General features: G+C 40.1%; 1 protein-coding gene across 4 annotated transcripts in view; it reads right to left on the reverse strand.

Moving 5' to 3' along the window:
* Positions 1–21,529, reverse strand: part of SYNDIG1 (synapse differentiation inducing 1) — a 196,213-nt gene that overhangs the window by 5,550 nt on the left and 169,134 nt on the right. Inside the window, exon 4 of one of the 4 annotated variants that reach the window (XM_079123902.1) lies at positions 2,135–3,913. The exons of the other annotated variants lie outside the window; for them this stretch is intronic. Within the exon in view, the coding sequence (XP_078980028.1) occupies positions 3,806–3,913 (108 nt within the window). The 3' untranslated portion in view covers positions 2,135–3,805. Of the gene's footprint in view, positions 1–2,134; positions 3,914–21,529 lie in introns of those variants that run through there. 4 annotated transcript variants of the gene reach the window in all.

A 21,529-nucleotide genomic window follows, 5' to 3' on the forward strand; every position in this document is an offset into this window, starting at 1 on the left:
TTAGCTTTAGACTGAACTTCTGATAAGTTTTTTGCCAAAGTGTTAAATTTCCTGTGGCTAGAAAATACTCAGTGTCATCTGAGGTGTTGGGAAAAAAATCATGTTTTCTTTGTTAGTCACTATTTTTAGGGTTAAAAACCATTAAGATCAGATGCTACCACATTCTACATCATCCATAGACCCACTGGCTCTATTTGTGTAGAGGAACCAGGACAGACACAAAGACACTGGCAGCAAATGCCATAGCTGCTGGATACCGGCCTCCTGAAATCTGTGATGGCCTTCAACAATATTCACTACCTCCAGAATCATGCCTCTGTAAATTGACAGCACTTTGGGTATTTTATGGCTCATTTTTCCTCTAGTACCAATATCTGTCTGACTGGATTACATATCTTTGCATTATTGCAAAAGTTATTTACGTTATTTATTACTGTCTAACAATCACCATACACTGATGAGGTACTGAGAGCTATACTTGAGAAAGAGACAGACTCACTGCGATATTCCAAACAAAAACCACAGGGTGGGAAGTCTCTCAGAAGCAAACAGCCTCACAATTCATCCTCCACAAGTGTGTTTCTTTCCGACATGTATTTAGTTCCAGCTATATTTTTATGACACTCCCACATTGCCCTTTCATTAATTCTTCCATTATAAGCAATTAAAAATAAAAAGCCAGGCATGGTGGCACATGCTTGCAATTCTAGTGACTTGGAAAGCTGAGGTAGGAGGATCACAAGTTTGAGGCCGGAAACAGCAAGACCCTGTCACAAAATAAAAATAAAACGGGACTAGGGATGTAAATGTCAAAGTGCCCCGGGTTCACTCCCCAAACAAAAATGAACAAACAAAAAACTTTGGTTGACAGACATAAATGCCAGGAAAGAGACAGATATTAAACCAATGTACTGTTGGGTACAAGCAAGCTCAAACAACAGGTACTGGCATAGAGACATCAACCTCCAGTTGATCTGAATCACTCTGCCAGGGGGAGGGGACTTCCTAGGGAGATGTCTGAGCATCCCTATCATTGAGGTCAGCCCTTCAAGGATCTCAATTACAGAGAAGACAAATGTAGCAATGTAAACATTGATGGAACCATGGTCACTTTCCCAGGCTGTTGTTGGACAGGTGAGCTACAATTATTGTCCTCTTCTCCATGGAGATGGAGAAATCACCAAACTCTGGGTGGGAGTGCAACTCAGGTGATGCAAGTCCATCCTGATGAGTCTTTCTCCCTGCGGCCAGACTGGAGCCAGTTTCCATGAGACTGAGTCCCTCTCACACAAGCTGGCATCTGGCCATGTCTAGAGAGGAGTCCACCTTGGCTTCTCCACAAACCAGGGCCAGTTTGCCTGTGAGGTTGGCTCTTCTCAGGTTCTAGCCCAAGGAACTCAGGAGGAGCCCAAGCAGAGATCAGAGCCTCTGGGAAGGGGTGGGGGCCCTGTGTTCTTTCCTAGTTTGTTCTTTTCACTTGGATGCTTTCAGCTCAGTGCTGCCTTCTGTGCCCTCTCCCGCCGTCCTTCTCCTGCCTGGGGCAGTAGTCACACTCCATAGTCAGCCATTCATGTCCCAGAAGTGCCTGTCTCTATTCTCTGTACCCAGAGCCCTACCAATGTGCCTCCTCTGTTCAGTAAGTCATAGTTGTCCATGATGCAGGTTATTAAGGAATAATAGTGGTCAAATGATACAAGAAATCCTTTGAATACATTAGATTAGAGAGAGAATCAGAAGCATGGACAATGATCATCCTCCCTTTTCTCAGATTTGAGTAGCAATAAATGGCTAGACATCATTTACATATTGACTTTCATCTTATTAAAAATTCACAAACACACACACATACACACACACACACACACACTCTTCTACTTACTGTAGGGTTAAATGCCAATAAACCCATCAAAAGTTGAAAATATGAGAATTTCATATTTCAATTTCAGTATGAGAATTCATTTAATATACATAACCTACCAAATGTGCCTTAGTAACACAGCACACAGTAGAGGGCTTGCTGTTCCCTCTGTGATCACATAGCTAACTGGTAGCACCATATCTGTAGCACCAGGTAAGATCCACATTCAGATTTGATATGTTTTCTACTAAATGCATATTGCTGTCCCACTACTGTAAATTAAAAAAAATATTATGTTGGATCATTGTAAGTCAGAGAATGTGTGTGTTTATAATTATACAGCATGCATAACACTTGTAAGACACATAATTCATCTACGTGCACAAGTGTCACATTGTGCACACACTTATGTAACCAGCAATTGCATTGGGAACAGAGCCTTTACCACAAATGAAAGCCTTCTCTGCCTCTCGATGTCATTCATTCCTAGAAAGGATGACATTCCTGACCTACAACTGCTCACATCAACTTCACTTGCTTTAGAATGTTCCATCAACAGACACCCATACACAATTATTCCTACATGACTGTTTCTGGCTCCCCCAAACTCTCTGTGAGATTCATCCCTGTTGTGTGAGCTGATAGATAGTCCATTTATTCTCTAGTGTCATATTCCATGAATGCTGTGGCATATTGTCCATTCATCTGTGCAAAGTGATGGGTGGTTCTACGTTTTTGGTTTTTATGTATAGGACTGTGTTTTAATTAGTTTTTTTTTTTTTTGATGCTGTGAACAAAAGCAACATCTGACAAGAAAAATTTTAGAGGAGGAAACGTTTATTTGGCACTCACAGTTTCAGAGGTCTCAGTCCATAGGCTGACTCCACAGTGAAGCAGAACACCATGGCAAAAGAAGGTGGAAGAGGAAGGCAGCTGAGGACATGGCAATCAGGAAGCAGAGAGATCCAAAGGATAAACCCCAAGGGCACACTCCCAAAGAACCACGTCTCCAGTCACACCCTACCTGCCTGCAGTTACACCCAGGTAGTCCATTCAAGTGGATCAATACACTGATTAGGTTAATAGTATTATAACTTGATCATTTCTTCTTTAAACTTTCCTGCATTGACTCACACACGAGTTTTTAGGGGGACACCTCATAACTAAACCATAACGGGCTGTTATGGACATTTTAGTTCATCTTTTTATGAGTATATAGATTTACTTCTGTTGGCTACGCGACTAGGAGTAGAATTGCTAATAGGCTATACAAATGTTCTGTTTTAAAAATAGCTCCTATAACCAAAGCAACACGAACACACAAGTTTCTATAAAATACACAGTCGCAAAAGGTTTCTAAAATGACACATCAATAAAACTGTCTTGGCTGTTTCCCTTCCCCTGAGGTTCTTTCCCAAAGACAGAGTTTTGAACTTTGTTGGTGGAACCACTATATTTACTTCTTTTCTAAGACATTATAATTTCTTTTTGTTTTAAATTTCAGGCCCTATCACTTTGTTAATTGTTTATCACCGACCAACTTTTGAGGTAAATGAAGAGTAAGCTTTTCACAAACCTCCTTGGACTCACCCCAGCCCATGGTCTGCTTTCCCTTCTCCCACTGTCTACACACAAATAAAAGTCATTAGAGCATTTAGTTAAGCTATTATTTCAGCTATGTACATTTTATTCATGCTAAGCCAAGTTATTATGTGTTCTTTTTTTCCCTTCTGGCCTCAATTGTTATGGTTTCTCATCTAACATGTGGATTTATTCTTTTTTTTTTACCATACACACCAATACCATCTCAATGCAGTTTTTCACAATATGATCAAACATATAAGATAATCTATCAATTCCTTCTCATTTTCTGGAGATTACAATCCTGGGGTCTTCTGTCCTTTTTGCTCCAATTGACAATTTCTCTTTGATGCCATCTCTTTAAACTCATCTTGGAATTTCCTTTTGTTTCTCTTCTGTGTTGTAGTTCTTTTTTTCTAAATCCCAGACTTTGTTACAGGAAAACATTGCAGCAATACATGCTCCTGAAACTACCTGGGAATCAATGCATGGATGTTATGTGTTTGAGACTTTGCATGCCTATAAATGATCATATTCTACCCCCACACTTGATTGACAATTTGGCTAGGTACAGAATTCCACATTGAACATGATATTTATTGATTTCCGAAGGCCATGCTCCATACTCTCCTCACTTCCCAAACACTTTCTTTTTAATTTTTTTATTAGTGCATTACAATTATATACAATAATGGGATTCATTGTAACATTTTTGTTACATGCATATAAAATCATTTGATTAATCTCATTCTCTAGTACTTTCCTTTTTCTTCCCTTCAACCTTCCTCTGATCCATTTTTTCTACTCTACTGGTCTCCTATTATTATTTTTATTAGTGTATTATAATTATAAGTAATATACATATTAAAAATACTATCATAAATAATTATAAATCTGTTATAAAGTGGGATTTATTGTGGTATATTCATACAGGGACACGGTAAAATATAGTCAATTTTGTTCACCAGTACCTCCCTTAGTCCTCCTTTCCTCCCTCTCTCCACTGAATTTTTTTCCCTTCTATTTTCATTAGATGCCTTTTTTTATTACTTTATTTCTCTCTCTCTTTGGTTTCCACATATGACAGAAAACATCTGCCCCTTGGCTTTCTGAGCCTGGCTTCAGATACTCTCAACAGGTCTAACATCATCCTCCCTCTTTGTTCACTACTGTGCCCTGTTCCTTCTTTCTAAAAGCTTTTAGGGAAGCCCCAGTGTTCTAGAGTGTTGATGTGAAAGTCCTTATCATACCAACTCTGAACTAATCCTCCACTCTCTCCTCTCCTGCACTATGGTCCACCTCTTGCCCTTTGTTATACTTTTTGGGAGATTTCCTCAACTGTCCCCCATAAGCCTTCTAGGGGATTTTATTTTGCATATTATATTATTTAATTTCCAAGGACTTTGTGTCCTCACTGCTGTTTTATTTCACAGTGTTGATTCTTTTCAGACAATTTATTTCATGTCTTATCTCTTTGAAATTATTAATTATATAGATTTTTGAAACACAGTTTCTACTCCCTGCATTGTCTTTTTTTTTTTTGAGGCTTTTTTTTTATTGTAAACAAATGGGTTACATGTTGTTTCTCTGTTTGTACATGGTGCATTGTGTCTTTATGTAAGTCCCTACCCTGACTCCCTCTCATTTGCTCAGGTTCCCCTTTCCACAAATATCAGGCAATCACTGGATATTATTTAACATTTAAGAGCACCAAAAGGCCAATTAGAAGCTCTGCCTTTGTGTATGGGATGCCTGACTGGAGAGATTTGCTATGATATTGATTAGGTAGCAAGCCAACTCTTTTTTTTTTTTTTTTTTTATGTTGGCTTCTACACACAGCATCTATTGATCTTTCTTTTGGGGATTGAATTGTGTTATTCTACAATTTCTGTGTTGAAGCCCTAACCCCTAGTACCTCATAATGTGACTGGATTTGGAATTTTCAAAGGGTAGTTATTTTTAAATGTGATTGTTAGGGTGGGCCCTAACCCAGTATGACTGATGTTCTTTATAAGAAGAGATCAAGACAGACACACACAGAGGAAGGACCCTGTGGAATCATAGCAAGAAGGCATTGTCTGCAAGCCAAGGAGGGAGCCTCAGAAGAAATAAAAAATGCTGATGTCTTCAGATTTCCAGCTTCCAGAAATGTGAGCAAATAAATTTCTGTTGTTTGAGCCACTAGCCTGTGATATTATGATGGCATCATTAACAGACTATTATAAGAACACTAAGTTGTTGAAGGACAATCCTTCAACCTCTTGCTTGGTGGGGTAAGGTGCTCTGGGCACTGGATATTGGAGGGGCCAGAGACTTCCTACATATTATGAGGTTTTGAATTTGTGTCATCTCTCACCATTATTGCTAAGATTAGAGGCATCCTGACTAAATTTCAATCGAGTATATGTTTAGTGTTCCAACTGGGATAAAGAAATGTCTGCTGATAAACTGTGGATTTTGGAGATATAACTTGGGTTCTTTATTGATTCTCAAACTAAGCAAAAGCATCTCACTATTTTCAGGTCTTGCCTGGTATCTGGAGCTTCCCAACCCAACATCTCCATGAAAAGATGGAGAGGACTGACTGATTCCCACTGATACTTTCATCAAAGGCTTTCAGATTCAACTGCTCCACATTGCTTTCTCACTACTCCTCCATCTGCTATAATGTGTCGCCATCTTTTTTTCCTGGTACTCCACGTCCACTTCTTTTCCCTTACTGGTTTTATACTTTTTATTTTTTTAACTGAAATTGTAATAAGGTTTTTAGGAAGGAGCTGAGATAATAGGAATAGTCTAGCTGAACATGTTATTGGAAATCTATCCCTTTTTTCTTAATATCATTCCAACTCAGGTCAGTTCCCCCATAGTGACCTTGAAATAGCAATACATAGGAAGGTAGTTTATTTGAAGGTGATCCCAGAAAGGTCCATTGAGAAAGGAGAGAGGTGAAGAAGGGAAGCAGAGAAGTCAGTGCAGGATGGGCTAAAGAGCAGGGGGTGGTTTTGTCAGTCCCCCTGCAGACATCTGGAAAGTATTCTGATGTGCTCTCCCCTTAGATGGTAAGCAATCTGAGGTATTTAGCTCTGATTCCCTCCACTACCACTGAAGTGTAACTGCTCCCCACATTTCTGGCCCTCTTCTGTTCATGGCTGGGCACTTTGCTTTGAGCGAAAGAAGCCTTCCCTCAGAGTCACAGGCCATGTGATAAGAGGTATGTATGTGGCATGAGCATCATCTGCTCTGTGTCCAAAAATTGCTTTGTAATATTTCCATTATATCCCATATCCCAATTAGTTGATAATCATATCAAGGCACTTGGGATTATCAAAGAAAGTGCTAAACTTATTGGAGTTAGAACCAACCATGAGCTAGCTGGGGATAGATCTGTTCCCAGGGTAAGATACAATCAGAAACCTTTTCTGATGTCCTTTCTGATTTGTAGGTTACTGTACTGATGTGCCATAGGCGGAGAAATGGGGAAATAATGCAGTGAAGAAACTCATACAAGCTTTGCAAACAGTCCTCAATAAGGTAGCCTAGGGTAAGGAATGAACCCTGGTAACTGAAACAAAATGTAAGAGAGTTCCAGGCAGACGTTAACTTTAAATGGTGGCTAAGGATCAGGTGTTTCTTTATCTCATCATTCATCTTACTTGAAGGGAGAAGCCCCAAGTCATTATTTTCTTTCCCTTTCTTGGATTCTGCCTGGTTTTCCCATCAATTACCTGTTTCCTGGATACAGTCTGAGGACTGGGTTAAATGCCCATACTTCATTCTTCACTGATGAACTCTCTGTGGGGAGAGGTGACTGCTCTAAATACCTATTGCTGTGTAACAAACTACTCCAGGCTTAGTGGTTTGAACCAAAACCCTTTTATTATGTCTCACAATCTGTGGGTCAGGCACTCAGGTCAGACTAGCCAGGTGATTCTTCTATCTCCAATGGCATTAACTGGGATCACTTGATTAGTAGTTGGTGGCTAAGCTACTCTGAAGGGTCCAAAATGGTTTCACTTACACTGGGTATCATGGTCTCTCCAGCACGCTGGTAACCGTTAGATGTACTTGTACGGCAACTTAGGACTCCAAATAAGTCTAAGACACTCAGATGCAAGCTCCACAGACTTGGTCTTCTTTCTGCAGTGCCCTGCTGGTGACAGGTGGCCTGCTGGGGTCAACCCAGGTTCAAGGTTAGAGGACACAGGTGGGAGTCATGCCAAGGAACCTACTGCAGTGGCAGACTCCGCTTACCGGATGGCCCAGCCATGAAGGCCTTGCCTATGAAAAAGTGTCTCTAGCTCATTACTTACAAGATTTGCAATTTGTGCAGCCAAGTAAGTTTCCCTTATTTTAAATACATGTCAAAACAACTTCCAATATGTACCTTTTCTCATTTCATCATAAACTTGTTTCACATGGGTTCTTTTTCCATTCTTTGTCATTATTGGAGCATGATTACCTGCTCACAACTTTAGGACATTTAGATGGGCTCTGGGTGGAACAAGATTCTACTGATTAAACTGCAATCTCTTACCCCATCATATTTTTGACTAAGAAAGACATCTGTGACATTTTGTGATTCTGTGGCTTTTTTTAGTGCAGCCTATAACCATGGTTATAACCATGGTCTCAAGTTCATATGCATTGAGACTTTCCAGTCAGTTCCTCTGCAGGGAAGCAAAACAGGCAAATTCAATAGTGTAGATCTTTGGAATAAACATGTGAACAAATACAAAGACACTAAACTGATAAGGAGACACTAATAAAAACAAATATAATTAGGAATAAAAAGGACAAAAAATAAAGTCATTGCATGGTGTCAGAGCAAGTTCATAAAGCTTGCTGCCTTGGGGCTAGACATGAGTTTGAAGAGGTACAGATGTATTGCAGTTTCAAGGAACACATATTTGTTTCCATTATGAAACTGTCAACCTAAGTATATATCACATGCTGATTGCAGTTGACAACAGCGTCCTAAGGAGAGCACTATCCCCAGGATAGGGCAACATTCTGAATTCTGATTCAATGCTTATAGTACAGAGCTGGACTTTTTCTTCACTTGGAGAATTTATACAATGTACAAGCCTGAATGTTCTATAATTCAGGTAAAAAAGTCATAATGGAAATGATGTTGGTTCAAACCAAGTTCTTTGTCTAGTTTCCTGGTACTGTCCATGTACAAAACAAAGCTAGTGATGTTGTTGCACAGTACTGGAAGAATCCCCAAGGCAGGAGGTCCTACTGGAGATACACAGATAGATACAAACCTTTGTGGACTTTTGATAGACAGTCAAATATGGCCAGAAGGAATTGTGACAGATTAGATAAACCATTTATTTATATTACAGTTAGCAAATGCACATCTTTCTGGAAGGGAGACAGCATTGCATGGGATTACTTTTTAGGAGGTTATTTTTACAAGCATCTTAGGGGTTGGTCAGGATGACATGTTATAGGCATGAAAACAGAGGCTGGAAAAGACATGATCACAGAGTTAGCAAATTCTGCTTTACTAAACCACTTCCAATGTCTTTGCTTTTCCACATGCTGCTCCCACTTCAGGTTAATGGGTAACTGTAACCACAAGTCTGGCTGCTATGGGGAGAGTGATATCTGGGGGCTGTTTCATGCTCACAAGATCACCAATTATTATTTCTGTTGCATAGAACATACCTAGGATGAGTGTATGCTCCAGGGAGGAATGACTACCTACTTCTGAATTATACTCCTGTTTGCATTTTCTATATGAATCTTTCCTTGTTTTAAAGAATCTTTTACCTTTGTTAACATCATTGTTATTTGTCTTTGAAAGGCAATATATCCTATATTGCAGCAAGGTGGCAAACTGGGAGGACCTTGGCAGTTCGTCCCATTGAGAAGGCAGGGAAACCATGCAGTTCATGGGTAACTTGCAGAAACCATGCAGATCATAGGCTGGGTTTCTAATGCTTTAAGGAGGGAGAGAACATGGTATTTGGTAGGAAGTGGTGTGTGGGGAGAGAACCCATGCATAAGTCCCATAGCCTCTCTATGTAAGGAGATAGAAACTCCTAACCCTACCTCAGGCATAAGAAATCAGAGTAGGCTCTGTGTTTTACCTGGACCTTGAGTGAGTAATCAAAACTTCAAGGCCAGGCTAATCACAGATATGGGCTCTGTGTTTATTATATGTATGGTATAAGGGCATTGATGAGAAATTAAAATATAAATGAATTCAGCATTCAATCAAAAGAAAAACAGAAGTGGTCTCTAAGGGAAATAGCAATTTTACAGGCTAGAGTTTATAAGTTTCCAGCAAGGGGGGAAATAATCCTAATTCTAGATAAAAACCACAATAGAAAATTATAAACTGCATGAGAAGGGGAAAATGCAAGAGGATGGTCAGCTAGTATATCACCCAAAATAGAACAATTATTCCCAGAGTTAAATCATTTCAAAACAATTTTATTTTAATATCTTTTAAGCTTGTTGTAGACTTCTCTAAGGGAGGAATGGCAGAGTTCTCAAATTGTTATAGGGTTCTATATAGATTTCTATGATAATCTCAGAGATTAAAATAATTGAAATAATTTCAGTGATTAAGAAGGATTTAGAAATACAAGGTGAATTCATAGTGAACAAGAGACCACACTAAAAACAAAACAAAACAAATCCAGACTTGGAAATTTCACAGAGTTTTCAGAATTGAAAATTAAAAACTGAAATTCTGGATTGCAGAGAAGATTGACTAGGAACAACTGAAGAGAGTGTTTATATGCTGAAAGATGGATGCAAAATAATCAACTGTGTAAGCACAAAAAGATGCAGATATGGAAAAGAGCACATAGGAAGAGAAGATTCAACATACATCCAGTAGGAATTCCAGAGAGAGAGAGAATGGAGATAGTGGGGTGGAGGGCAATGTTCAAAGTAGTAATGACTGGGGTTTGTCCAAACTAAAGATGGATGTGAGTCTTCAAACTGAAGTAGTTCACTGAGTCCTAACAGAATCAATAAACATGAATACACAAAAAGATACAGCATGGTGAAACTGTAGAACATGGGTTTGAAGAAGCAACAGAAGGCTCAATTCTAAGACCTTCATATTCGTATTTTACTCTTGGCCACTCATCAATACCCATTAATGGGTATGATTTACCTACCATACATATATGAACTTCTCTTTTATAACTCAAATCCATTTACATATATACAATTGGTATCTTTACTTGGTTATCTCAACAGTAACTTCAAATTTGTGCCCAAGACCCAACTTGCCATTATCCTTCTGGACCACTGCTCCTCTCAATCGCTGACTTCAAAGCCATTCTTCCTCATTACCCTTTTTTTTCCCCCAGTGATCTCTCAAGATGGTAGGTTTTGCCTAACCTACTATCTTCCCTAAATCCAGACTTACCTTTGTTTCACTGTCTTCAACTAAATCACAGACTCTGGCTAGTTTGGAAGAATAGAATACTTTGTAAAAATGCAAAGCACATGATCTCTTTCCTCTCATACTCTCTCCCCTTTCCTAAAACAGCCCTTTAGAAACTTTGCATCTTTAAGGTGGTCCTCTAATGTCTGCATGGTCTGGTCTCACTTGTCTCTCCATCCTTGCTCTCTTTCCCCTAGTCTTTCTCTGTGCTTCTCTCTGTACTTTATCCTCAGCCTCTTGTGCCTCCTGCCCATCTCCTCACTAGGACATCTTCCAATCTCAGCTCATGTACTGAGTCCCAGAGAAGGCTTCTCTGGCCCCCCACTTTTGGGTCATAATTCCATATGCCATGCTTTAATAGAACTGTGGCATTTTAATTCATGCCATTTAGAAATTAAAGTTCAGTTCCTTATAAGACCGTGAGCTCCAAGGTGGCAGAGACCTCACACTTTCTGCTCACTTTTTAAACTTCAACACTTAACACAGAATCTTGTTCATGGGTGACACTCAACAATAATCCTCTAATGAATGAAACAATTCCATAGGTTTTTATTTTGCAGTTATATCCAAAATATTTGAGTGAATTAGTGTTTTTTTCCAAAATGAATATAAACAGCATGCTGATAAAGTGAACATAGCAAAGGTGGATGCTGCAGACCATGGCCTCCACCAGCTGTTAGCATCACAGTGTTGATTGTGGAAATAGCCTGGCTCCAGTGACTTGGCCTTTGCATTGTTGTACTTGTTTTGAATGCTCATTTCTAACATTCAGCTCTTCTTTGACTGCTTGCTTAGCAAAGGTGTTGGCTTTGACTTCCTAAAATAGTTTTGCATCTGCAGCTGGCAAATAGCAGTGCTGGGCTGATGCCGGGCTCAGCCTCTTTCCCAGGAGCTTCGCTGCTTTTTGATTGGAGAAAGAATGTGCCAGCTGAGGGTGTGTCCCTCTTGGGTTCACTCTCTCAAGGGCCTGAAGTTAGTCTTTATTTTCCTGCAGCATCAGGAACTAAACATAAATGTGTGATGATACAGTGGGAAAGAGGGAGGCAGGTAGGTGTCAGAATGTGTTTTACAGTCAAGTGAAATGAAAGTAAGGTGGTCCCAGTTGACACCACCACGAAGGTGTCACATACTCAATGTGTCCTCAGATCCTTGGTGATGCTGGGGCACACCCAGAGGGGAACATCTGCAAATCATAAGCCTCTCAATGGAAGCGTTCATCTCAAGAAAGGGGCTTTGGTTCAGCTGATTTGCTTCTTTATCCTCCAGAGGCATATCCATGAGGTGGACTGAAAGTTTGTGTCCTTCCCACATTCATATGTTGAAGCATAATCGTAGTGAAGTGGTCATAGGAGGGCCTTTAGGGGAGTAATTTGGTTTGTATCCTGTTATGAGAATGGAGCCCCTATTAAAGGATCGGTGCCCTTATAAGAAGGGGAGGAGATACAGTGTTCTCTCTCTTCCATGTGAGGCCACAGGGAAAAGGTGGCTCTCAGCATCCTGAAAGAGACCCCTGACCAAAACTGGAGCATGCAGGCACAATGATCTCAGACTTCCAGCTTCTAAAACTGTGACCAACAGATGTTTGTTGTGTAAACCACCCAGTCTATGGTATCTTGTTAGAGTGGCCTGAACTAACACACAGGCTTCTCAGTCTATCCCTCATCTCCCACAGGCCTCCTTAATTACTAGCATAAAACATGTATTTCCCAGCTTTTTATCAGAAGTGAAAAATGACACTTCTTGGAAACCAGGTTCCAGTTGACTGGCTGTCATAATAGGGATTATTATATGAAATACATCAAGGTGTCTTCTGCTTCCTCCTGATTGCATGAGAGTTGTCCTTTGAAAAATATTCTGATATTTCAACCCCAAATTGAAAAGTGCTTCTTCTTCCCCAAGGATACTTCTGGACCACATCTGTGCCACACTTTTGGACATACAACATTACCCTTACCAAATGAAGTGTTTGGTTCAAATAAGATATTTCTATAATATTGTTTTCCTGTCCCTATTAGGGGAAAAGTTGCTTCTGAAGCAAGATTTGATTCCATATGTATGCAAAATTGATAGATTCTCCTTGATTCTGCCACTTACACTGAGTTTCAGCTCAGACAAATGGATGTCAAGCCATTCAGAAAGCACCACCATTTGTTCTACTTGGAATAGTTCTCCTATTGGAAGTAGAATGCATAATCACAAATATGCCTACACTGATTTCTTTATTAGACCTCCTAATGAAGTGCTGATTATCAGAAGCAAGCTAATGAGGAAGCTGCTTGTTTGGAATCAATTCAAAAGCAAGAACACAAAATTTCCATTTATTTGAACTAAAAAGAATAAGATCCAAAATATACATTAGGGTTCCCTACCCCTCAGAGCAGTATTATGTGAACAAGCAGTGCTGCTTGGTGACTTGCTCAAGTGTGGCATGTTGTCGTTTGTCTTCAGGTCCTCCTGGCATCAGAGAGGCATGCATTAGTTCCTCAGAATTGCATTTAGGATTTCCAAGTGAGAAGCTGGATTGGAAAGGCCAGATTATTCCCTGATGTCACATGTGACTGGACAGGAGCTCAGATCTGGATGTGAGAGCTTCTTAGAGCAAGACATGCTCCTGCCCTCTTCTCTCCTGGTTGATGGAAGTAGCTCTGTACAACATGAGGTTACATGTTAAGATTGCCAGGTAAATCATGAGTTTAGATTCTATCCAGGTGAGCAAGGGTGTCTGGATTCCTGTAAACCATTGTTGGAGCTGGCCAGCACCAGGAGCTCTCAATACATTCCACCAGGTTAAGAAGGAGAAAAACCAAGATATTTTGGTTGCTAAGACTGTTGAGATGCTATCCTATAAGGATTTACTGAGTATGTTCAGCCTTGTGAATTAAAGATAAATTAAGTGTTGATCATGTGCACTGGTGGTGTCAGGTTCTTCTTAGCCCAAACCATCTCTTTCTCTCAGTCCAGGTGTGCACCTGCAGCTTATGGGTCGAAGAGCAGCAGAATCATCTACTCATTCAGAGTTGAGGCACCCAGAAAGCTCAAGGCTGAGAGCTCATCTCATGCACTGGGATAGTCTTTGTCCCCATTCCATTTTCCTCCCTCCCTCTTTTCTCCAGAGCCCTGGGCTGGTTTTCCTTGCTGAGCTGTTTCAGTGGAAACTTCAACCATAGAACAGATGGTGCTGATTCAGCCGTCAGCTTCCTGACCAGAAGCATAGGGCTCTCAGCTAATAGTTGGAAAGCTTGTTATTTGGTCTGCTCATGCTGTGTTTTGGGTAAATGGGTTTCTGTTCCTCTTCAGATGATCGATATTCAACAGCTGAAGATGCTTTTGATTGAAATAATTATGATAAAAGTAATTAATAAGGGCATTTTGCCTGAAAATGTGGCAAGATCCTTAAAGACTGTCTGGCAGGCTCATCCTAACAGGAGGCTCAATTCACCAATCAGGAGAGAGCAATAATGACATAACATCATCCATCTGGCTATCATTTGATCCCAGGAGGCTTGATTTGTAACTTTAATTCCTGTAACACTTCTTTTTCCAAAGTGCCTCCCAAGTATTTTCAAGAGAACCGTGACCTCGTATAAGCATTTCTCCAGAGTCAGACTGACAGGTTTTGCTTAATTGTGGAGTGTAGCTTTCAAAAAATTTCTTTTCCTCTTTGTGCTTCAGTTTCCTCAACTGTCAACTGAATAGGAGTTACTATGTCACAGAGATCATTGAGAATATTAAAGTATTAATTTGTGTAAGTCCTTAGAACAGTATCTAGCACATAGCAGTGAGTATTCTGGTCATCTATCACTATAGGTAATAAAAGTGTTAGATGCTCATAGATTCTAGAGGTCAGGCATCCAGGCAGGGCTCAGATGGGAAATTATTTTTTCTTTTTTTGCTTCTCAATAGTATTCACTTAGAATATTGATGGTTCTGGAGGTCCAACTTGGCCTCTCATATCTAATATCTGGATTAAGGTGACTTGGAGATCAAGGCTCTCAATCGGAGCACCTATAAGTGTCCCCTCCATGTGGTTTGGGCTTCCTCACAGTATGGAGGTTTCTGGGAGAGGGATTTCTTGCACAGCACCTAAGAATTCCTAGAGTGAGTATCCCACTGAATAAGGCTGTGTTCATCAAGGTCAAACCACTTTTATCTTATTCATCATCTATACAGGGCATAAAGGTTTGAGGATTAACTATGGTCTTGCTCAAGGATGAGCATCTGGAGGTCCATAGAATAGGTTAATTTGCTCATAATCATGAACTTAAATCACAGTGCATGGAGAATCCTGAATCCTGAAGCATCCATCTATTTTCCTCCTAAGTTTTCTGTGGAAATTTGGATAGTGCTAGTCTATAAGAATCTTTTTCTTTCCTCTGGCACAGAAAATCTCACTTTTGCATTTCAAAATATATGAAGTTGTAGGGCTAACCATTAGTAGCACTCAATATTCTTCTCTGTGTGTGACCTAGGGCCTTGCATGTGATGACATGTCTGTTTTTCTATTGAAAAGTCTGGGGAGGAGTTGTGGGACAAGAAATCTGCATCACATAACTAGGTTGGAAGTCACATTTTCTAAGACATTTTACATAAAGTTGTATTGTTTCTGTTACTGAAAGTCAGGGTATCTGTGAAACTATTCTGTATATACTGTCATAGTCTATGCATGACACTATGTATTTGTCAAAACACATGAAACTTAAGAGTGAACATTAATGTATACAAGTTAAAAATTAATTAGGAAGTCAGGTGATGCCACAATGGAATTCAAATTATGAGAAAAGAATGAAACTACAGGTTATGGTTTGGATTTTAAATACTCTCCAAATGCTCATATGTTGAAGGTTTGGTCCCTAATGCAGCGATGTTCAGATGTGGGAACTTTGGAAGGTGATTGATTGTGAGGGCTCTGAACTTGAATGGAGTTAATGGATTAATCCAGTTATGGATTCATAACTTAATGAGTTTTAGGGGAGGGACTTTGTTCTAAATATGAGCTCTCCTCTTGCTTCCTGGCTGCCATGAGCTGAGCATCTGTCCTCTGCCATGATATTTTGGTTCACTGAAGTTTTTTAAAAGCAGCTGGGCCAACCAACTATGAACTGAAACCTCTGAAATTATGAGCCAAATCAGTCTTTCCTCCTTTAAGATGATTTCTGTCAGGTACTTTTTAACAGTGATATGAAGCTGACTGACACACTGTATGACAAGTTTCTGAAACAACCTCACTGAAGAGAGTGATGGGGAAAGGTATTGACTCAAATAAATTTGGAAATGAGTGGAGACTGTGAGCCAAAGGCTAAAAGGAACTGCACATTAGCTCTGCACTTTAGTTAATAAGTTACTTCCCATAAAGAGACAGGTGAACAATTCTGAAGTGACTATTCATTAATACTGGAACTGAACAACCAAGTTAGTAGATAGTGGATGGTTGGAACCAGGAATAGGAGGTTGCAGGGAAACAGGGAGATAGAGCTACAATGATATATGACAACAGATGAGAGTCGGAGGCCTCAGTTAGAACTCATGTTTGGATCAATAATAGGTATAGATGGAGACATATATATATATGCATATTTAAAATAATTATACATGTAGAAATATTTCTACATGGTTAAATGTACAAATATTCTACATGTAGAACTAATAACATGAGTGAGTTTGTGCTCATTTATTTCCTAGCTCTGTCATTGGGAGAGCTAAGAATCAATGACACCCCATAGAAACAAGTGTACCCAGTGTCCAGCTCTTGGTTTCTAACACTGTTATACAATAAAAGAAACTTGGGCTCCATGAGGAAAAAGTTGATTCTAGGCCCTGAGCAAGAAATATATAAGGTGAACTTGGAGCAGCATCTTGCAGTACAAAAATGTGCCCTCAGTTGAAGATGTGTCCCTTTCTGCCCATCTTACAGTCACATACTCCCTGGCTACTTCTCACCTCTCACCTGGCAGGGTAACATCTCTCCTCTCTCAGCACATCGTTCTGTGTTGTGATCATAGGGGACCTCTGTAGTTTGACACTAGGATCACATTTCCTCACCTCTGTTTACTGGTCCCATGTTTATTATCCTCCACTGACATCAGCTACACCCAGTGCCCTGGAAGAAAGGACCACAGGGCTGCCTCCCAGGCCAGGCTGTGGCATCTTACACAGTCCCAAGACTCTGACCTTTGACCTTTTACACTCCTCAGCTGCCCCTACATATATTCTATAAATAACACCAGGTGCCCATTCTATGAACTTGGAAATGAAAACCATCACATGCTCATGCTGAGAGTCATGGAGAGCTTTACATCCGAGAACCAGCCTCCGGTTTCCTGTTCAATATGACATCTTAACAACTGCAGTTCTTTTTTTTTTTTTTTTTTCTTCCTGTTTGTTGGTATGTTTGTCTTCAGTAGCAATCACATCCACTGATATTCATTCAGAGGCACATTTAAAAACATACAAATTCTATTTTTTTACCCTCCACCATATCACTGTGCTCAAAGTGTTTGCACTCTTGTCAGTTACCATTCCTTCTTTGAAAAATCCAAATTTATACCCATAGTAGAAAGACCATGGTCAATGTACAGCACCTGCACACAACAGATAGGTAACCGTTCTGCAGCTGCTTCAACTGTCCTTGCATGGTGGCCCCAGGAGGCCTTCTCTTTAAGGGGGCATCTATTTGGTCCCTTTCTCATCCTACTCCTCCCCATGTGAGGAGGACAGAGTGTGTTTCTCTTATATGGTGTTGTCATGATAATGTAGGACCTTTGCAAACCCTTGGTAATTTCCCCCAGTTCTGTACCACACATAAGAGGTAAAGTGAGACTGGGTTTTGCCTTCCAGAGCACAGGGAATCCCCTCCCCTTGATATTAACTGCTCTTGGTAGGCAGCTATAATCTGGGAAGCTGGTTCAGTCTTCTGGAGTTCAGTGTGAGCTCTTTGGCCAGAACCGAGTGCATTTCCCCTGTTTTTCTCCCCCTGCACATCTTCTCCCTTTCTCTTACTGCTTCTTGCCTGGTCTCTGCAGTGTGTTGGATCTTCTAACAGCCAGCAGGAAGTGTCCTTAAGTCCAGCATCAGAGGATGAGCAAGTATCACTGGGTTTAGTAGGCACCAAGACAGGGCAGAGGTGGCGGGTTGCAGTTGATTATTAGGTGAGGACACTCTGGCTTCCTCTGGACTCCCCATCCTGGAACACTTCTCTATTTCCAGAAATTAACTATGAGATGTCAAGAATACTAGGAAATATTATCAGTGAAAGCAATGAGATGCAGAAATTGTGTCTACTCTCATGAAAAGGAAATGGTGACAGTGCTTTCTAGAGACAGATATATGCGATGCATTGTGTGTGATGTACAGACATGTACATGGCTGATTATGGAGGTGAATAACAAAGGTTACTTTGGGAAGGCACTCTTGGGGCAGCAAGACTCAAGAACAACAGGGAGAGTAAAGCCTGCACTAAAAATAAGTGGCATGTGTGAATAATTGCATTGATGCAATCGTGCAAAATTATTTGTGCATTGTATAAATGTAGTAAAAATAAAAATTTATTAGAAGGGTATTCCTATGGTTGGCCCCCTTCTCCAAGATGTATTTTCAATTTGAAAAATTTAAGTAATTAACAGGAAAAACCAAAAGCTAAGAAAAGACCCACCCATCACAGAGACAATACACTCATTGTCTATTTGGGATACTGACAAATGTCCCTTGTGTCTGCAGTCAGGTTTTGTCATGCTGGCAGTTTTTAGTTCTTTAGCATCCCAGGTGGGATCTTAGACAAGACAAAAGAATGAAAAGGTCATTCAGAAAATCAGAAAGTTACAATATCTGCAAATGATAAAATAAAACTGCTTTAGTGGGAAGCTCTGTGAAACATATGCAGGAAGTAAATGAAGAAAAAAACGTGAATGATGGATTTTATGTCAGGACAATGGTCTCTGCACTGCATGCTTTTCTCCTTTTCTCCTCTGTTGGTGGGAAGAAAGCTCATCTGATCTCATATGTTCATGACTCACAGCATGAAGCCAGCTACCAAGCCCCACAGTCCAGTGTTAATAAGGGGGGTGGGTCTTTACTGGCTTTTCTTTCTGTATCCTGGAAGGTTTGGTGCTGGCAGGGTAAGTGGTGGTTAGAAGCATATGGTTTCCTCTCATTTGGTGTGGGCAGAAGCAAGGACGGACTGAAAGTTGTCAAGTCAGGAAGGGCAGTCACATTGCTTTGCAGGCTGCCCCATGGGAGTGGCTCATTCAGACACAGAGTCTGGGAGACACCACACAGACTTCTGCTTTCTGTTAAGTCACTGCAAGATGCTGCACATTCAGCTCATATCAGCTGTAAAATACCACATGCCAGTGCTAAATTTCCTTCCAATAATTAGAGATTTCAGGACTCCTCTGAATGACAAATAGCACTTTAACAGACAAATCCACCAGGAGAAAAGGTTGGTGATAAAGCTCATGGACAATATACTAATAGCTGTAATATAAAAAGAGTGCCTAAGTATCAAAAAAATGTAAAACCTACATAAAATAGGTAAAGGTATGAACTAGCAATTTACAAAGGAAAAAATAAAATAGTAAAAATACCAAATATATATAGAGATAGCTAACATTATAATAACCAATGCAATGCAAACTGAAAAGCCATAAGATCTCTATGTTTATCTATTAGATAGTTGAAAATTGAACACTGAGTCCAGGTGAAGAAGTTAGGCATTCATATTTTGTTAATGAGAGTAAAAAATTGGTACAGATGTCAAGAGGACAATTTACAGCAATCTGAATTTACATATGGAAAATCTTTGATTCAGTTGAATTTCACTTGTGGATATAGCTACATAAGGAGAATTGAAACATTTTATATTTCCATTTTTAGATTTTAACATTGATTAGATTATCATACATTCATATATCTGAAATGCTACAAATCATTAAAAATATCTATGTAATATCTATGTACTGATAACTAAAGTATTTATATTAAGCAAAAAAGAAAGTTGCAATAGGTTTTGATGCTCTTTTATTTGTAAATCAAAACCACATGCATGCACAGGTTTATAAATGCTTGGAAAGAGGTGGTCAATTGGGAGGGGTGGTTTTGAGGAAGGAATATGGAGAGCAACGTTCACTTTAGTCCTTTCATTTTCCTCCTCCTATGGATTATTGGAGTGCACTACTTATGTAATTTGAAAAGGCAATGATTTAATAAATTGAGATGTACACCTGTATAAGCATATAAGTAAAGGAATATGTGGCTGAGTGTGGGGGATGCTGGTGAATTGGAAGAAAGAGGTCTTAAAAGTACCCGGTTGATATGAGAGTACTAAACAAGACACAGAAAGGGGGTCCCTGGAGCAGGACTCTTGTGCACTCTGCCCCCACATACCTTCACTCTATCCTCTTCTGGGCACCAGGTTTCATTATGCAGACCCTGATGGATCAGGAAAAGACTTTGGCATCTATCAGTCCAACGGGTCTCAAACATGAGCTGCACTAGCATATTTGAAAGGATTGATTAACACAGATTCCTGGGCCCCAGGTTAAGTGTCTTGATTCAGCAGGCAAGGGTGGTGCCCAGAAAACTGCAATCTTAAGAACTTCTCAGGTGATTCTGATTCTACTGGTCTAGAGATCACTCTGGAAAAAACACCTTGGAGACAGTAAAAGAAGGGCATCTTACCGAATTTTGTCACCTCCTTTAGGATGATAAACTTGAGTAAAAATGTTTCAACTGAAAGGTGTTTCACAAAGATATGTAGAAAATCCACCTCTGCGAACATTAACTGTGAAGATCACTTGATATTTATTTCTGAGCTTTCCTCTCAGCCTGCTCCTGTGCTGAGTGCTGGGGAATCTACCAGGCGTTTAGAACACAAGTGGTGGGCACAACATTGTCACACACTGCAGCTTGGGCTTTAGGGTTGGGGCAATGTTAAGAGGGCAAGCACTAATGAGATGGCAGAGCATGGGGGTGGGCAGCCACCCATAGGCCTGCAGACAGTAGAGAGCTGCAAGCTCATGTTTTCACTCAGGACTGTAACATCTGCCCTAATGGGTCAGGCAAGGACATTCCAGGTCTGGATGCAAACTTTGACCAGAGTGAGGCAGCTTCCAGGCACAACTCCTCACCAAATATTTATGAATATTTATAATGGACTAAGTTTGCTGCAGGCTACCAAACCACATAATGTTCACATTATACATAATCCATTCATCATTTCTGATTTTCCTGGGGGATCAGGACCAGAACAGAACACTAAAACTCATGAGGAACAATGGGAAAGATATTCTGCACTGTGAAAGTTGAAGGTGACTTTACAAACTAAAAAGAGAAGGGAGAATTTCACATAATCCATGCCATTGTCCTCCAGGGCCTTCATAAAATACCATGTTTCTTCCAAGTTCTGTTTTGGTTTCTCACAAATGTTTTCCAGAAGGGAGGGGAGCAGTGTAAATGGCCCTGTGTCTGGAAGCCTGTATGGTTTTTCCATAATGAGTACAAAGAGTCTTGTGTCATCACAATGGATGACTGTCCTCTTCCTCAAACACCTACTATGTACCTAAAGGAGATAAAGGAGATCTCTTTTCCTTACTCACCACCAGCAACCAAATCACCATCTTGTTATCAGAACTTTTCACAAAACACAAGAGAGGACCCTCATGTCCTTGGGACGTTCATAA

This window comes from Sciurus vulgaris (genome assembly GCF_902686455.1).
Source record: "Sciurus vulgaris genome assembly, chromosome: 2".
NCBI classification, from domain to species: Eukaryota; Metazoa; Chordata; class Mammalia; order Rodentia; family Sciuridae; genus Sciurus; species Sciurus vulgaris.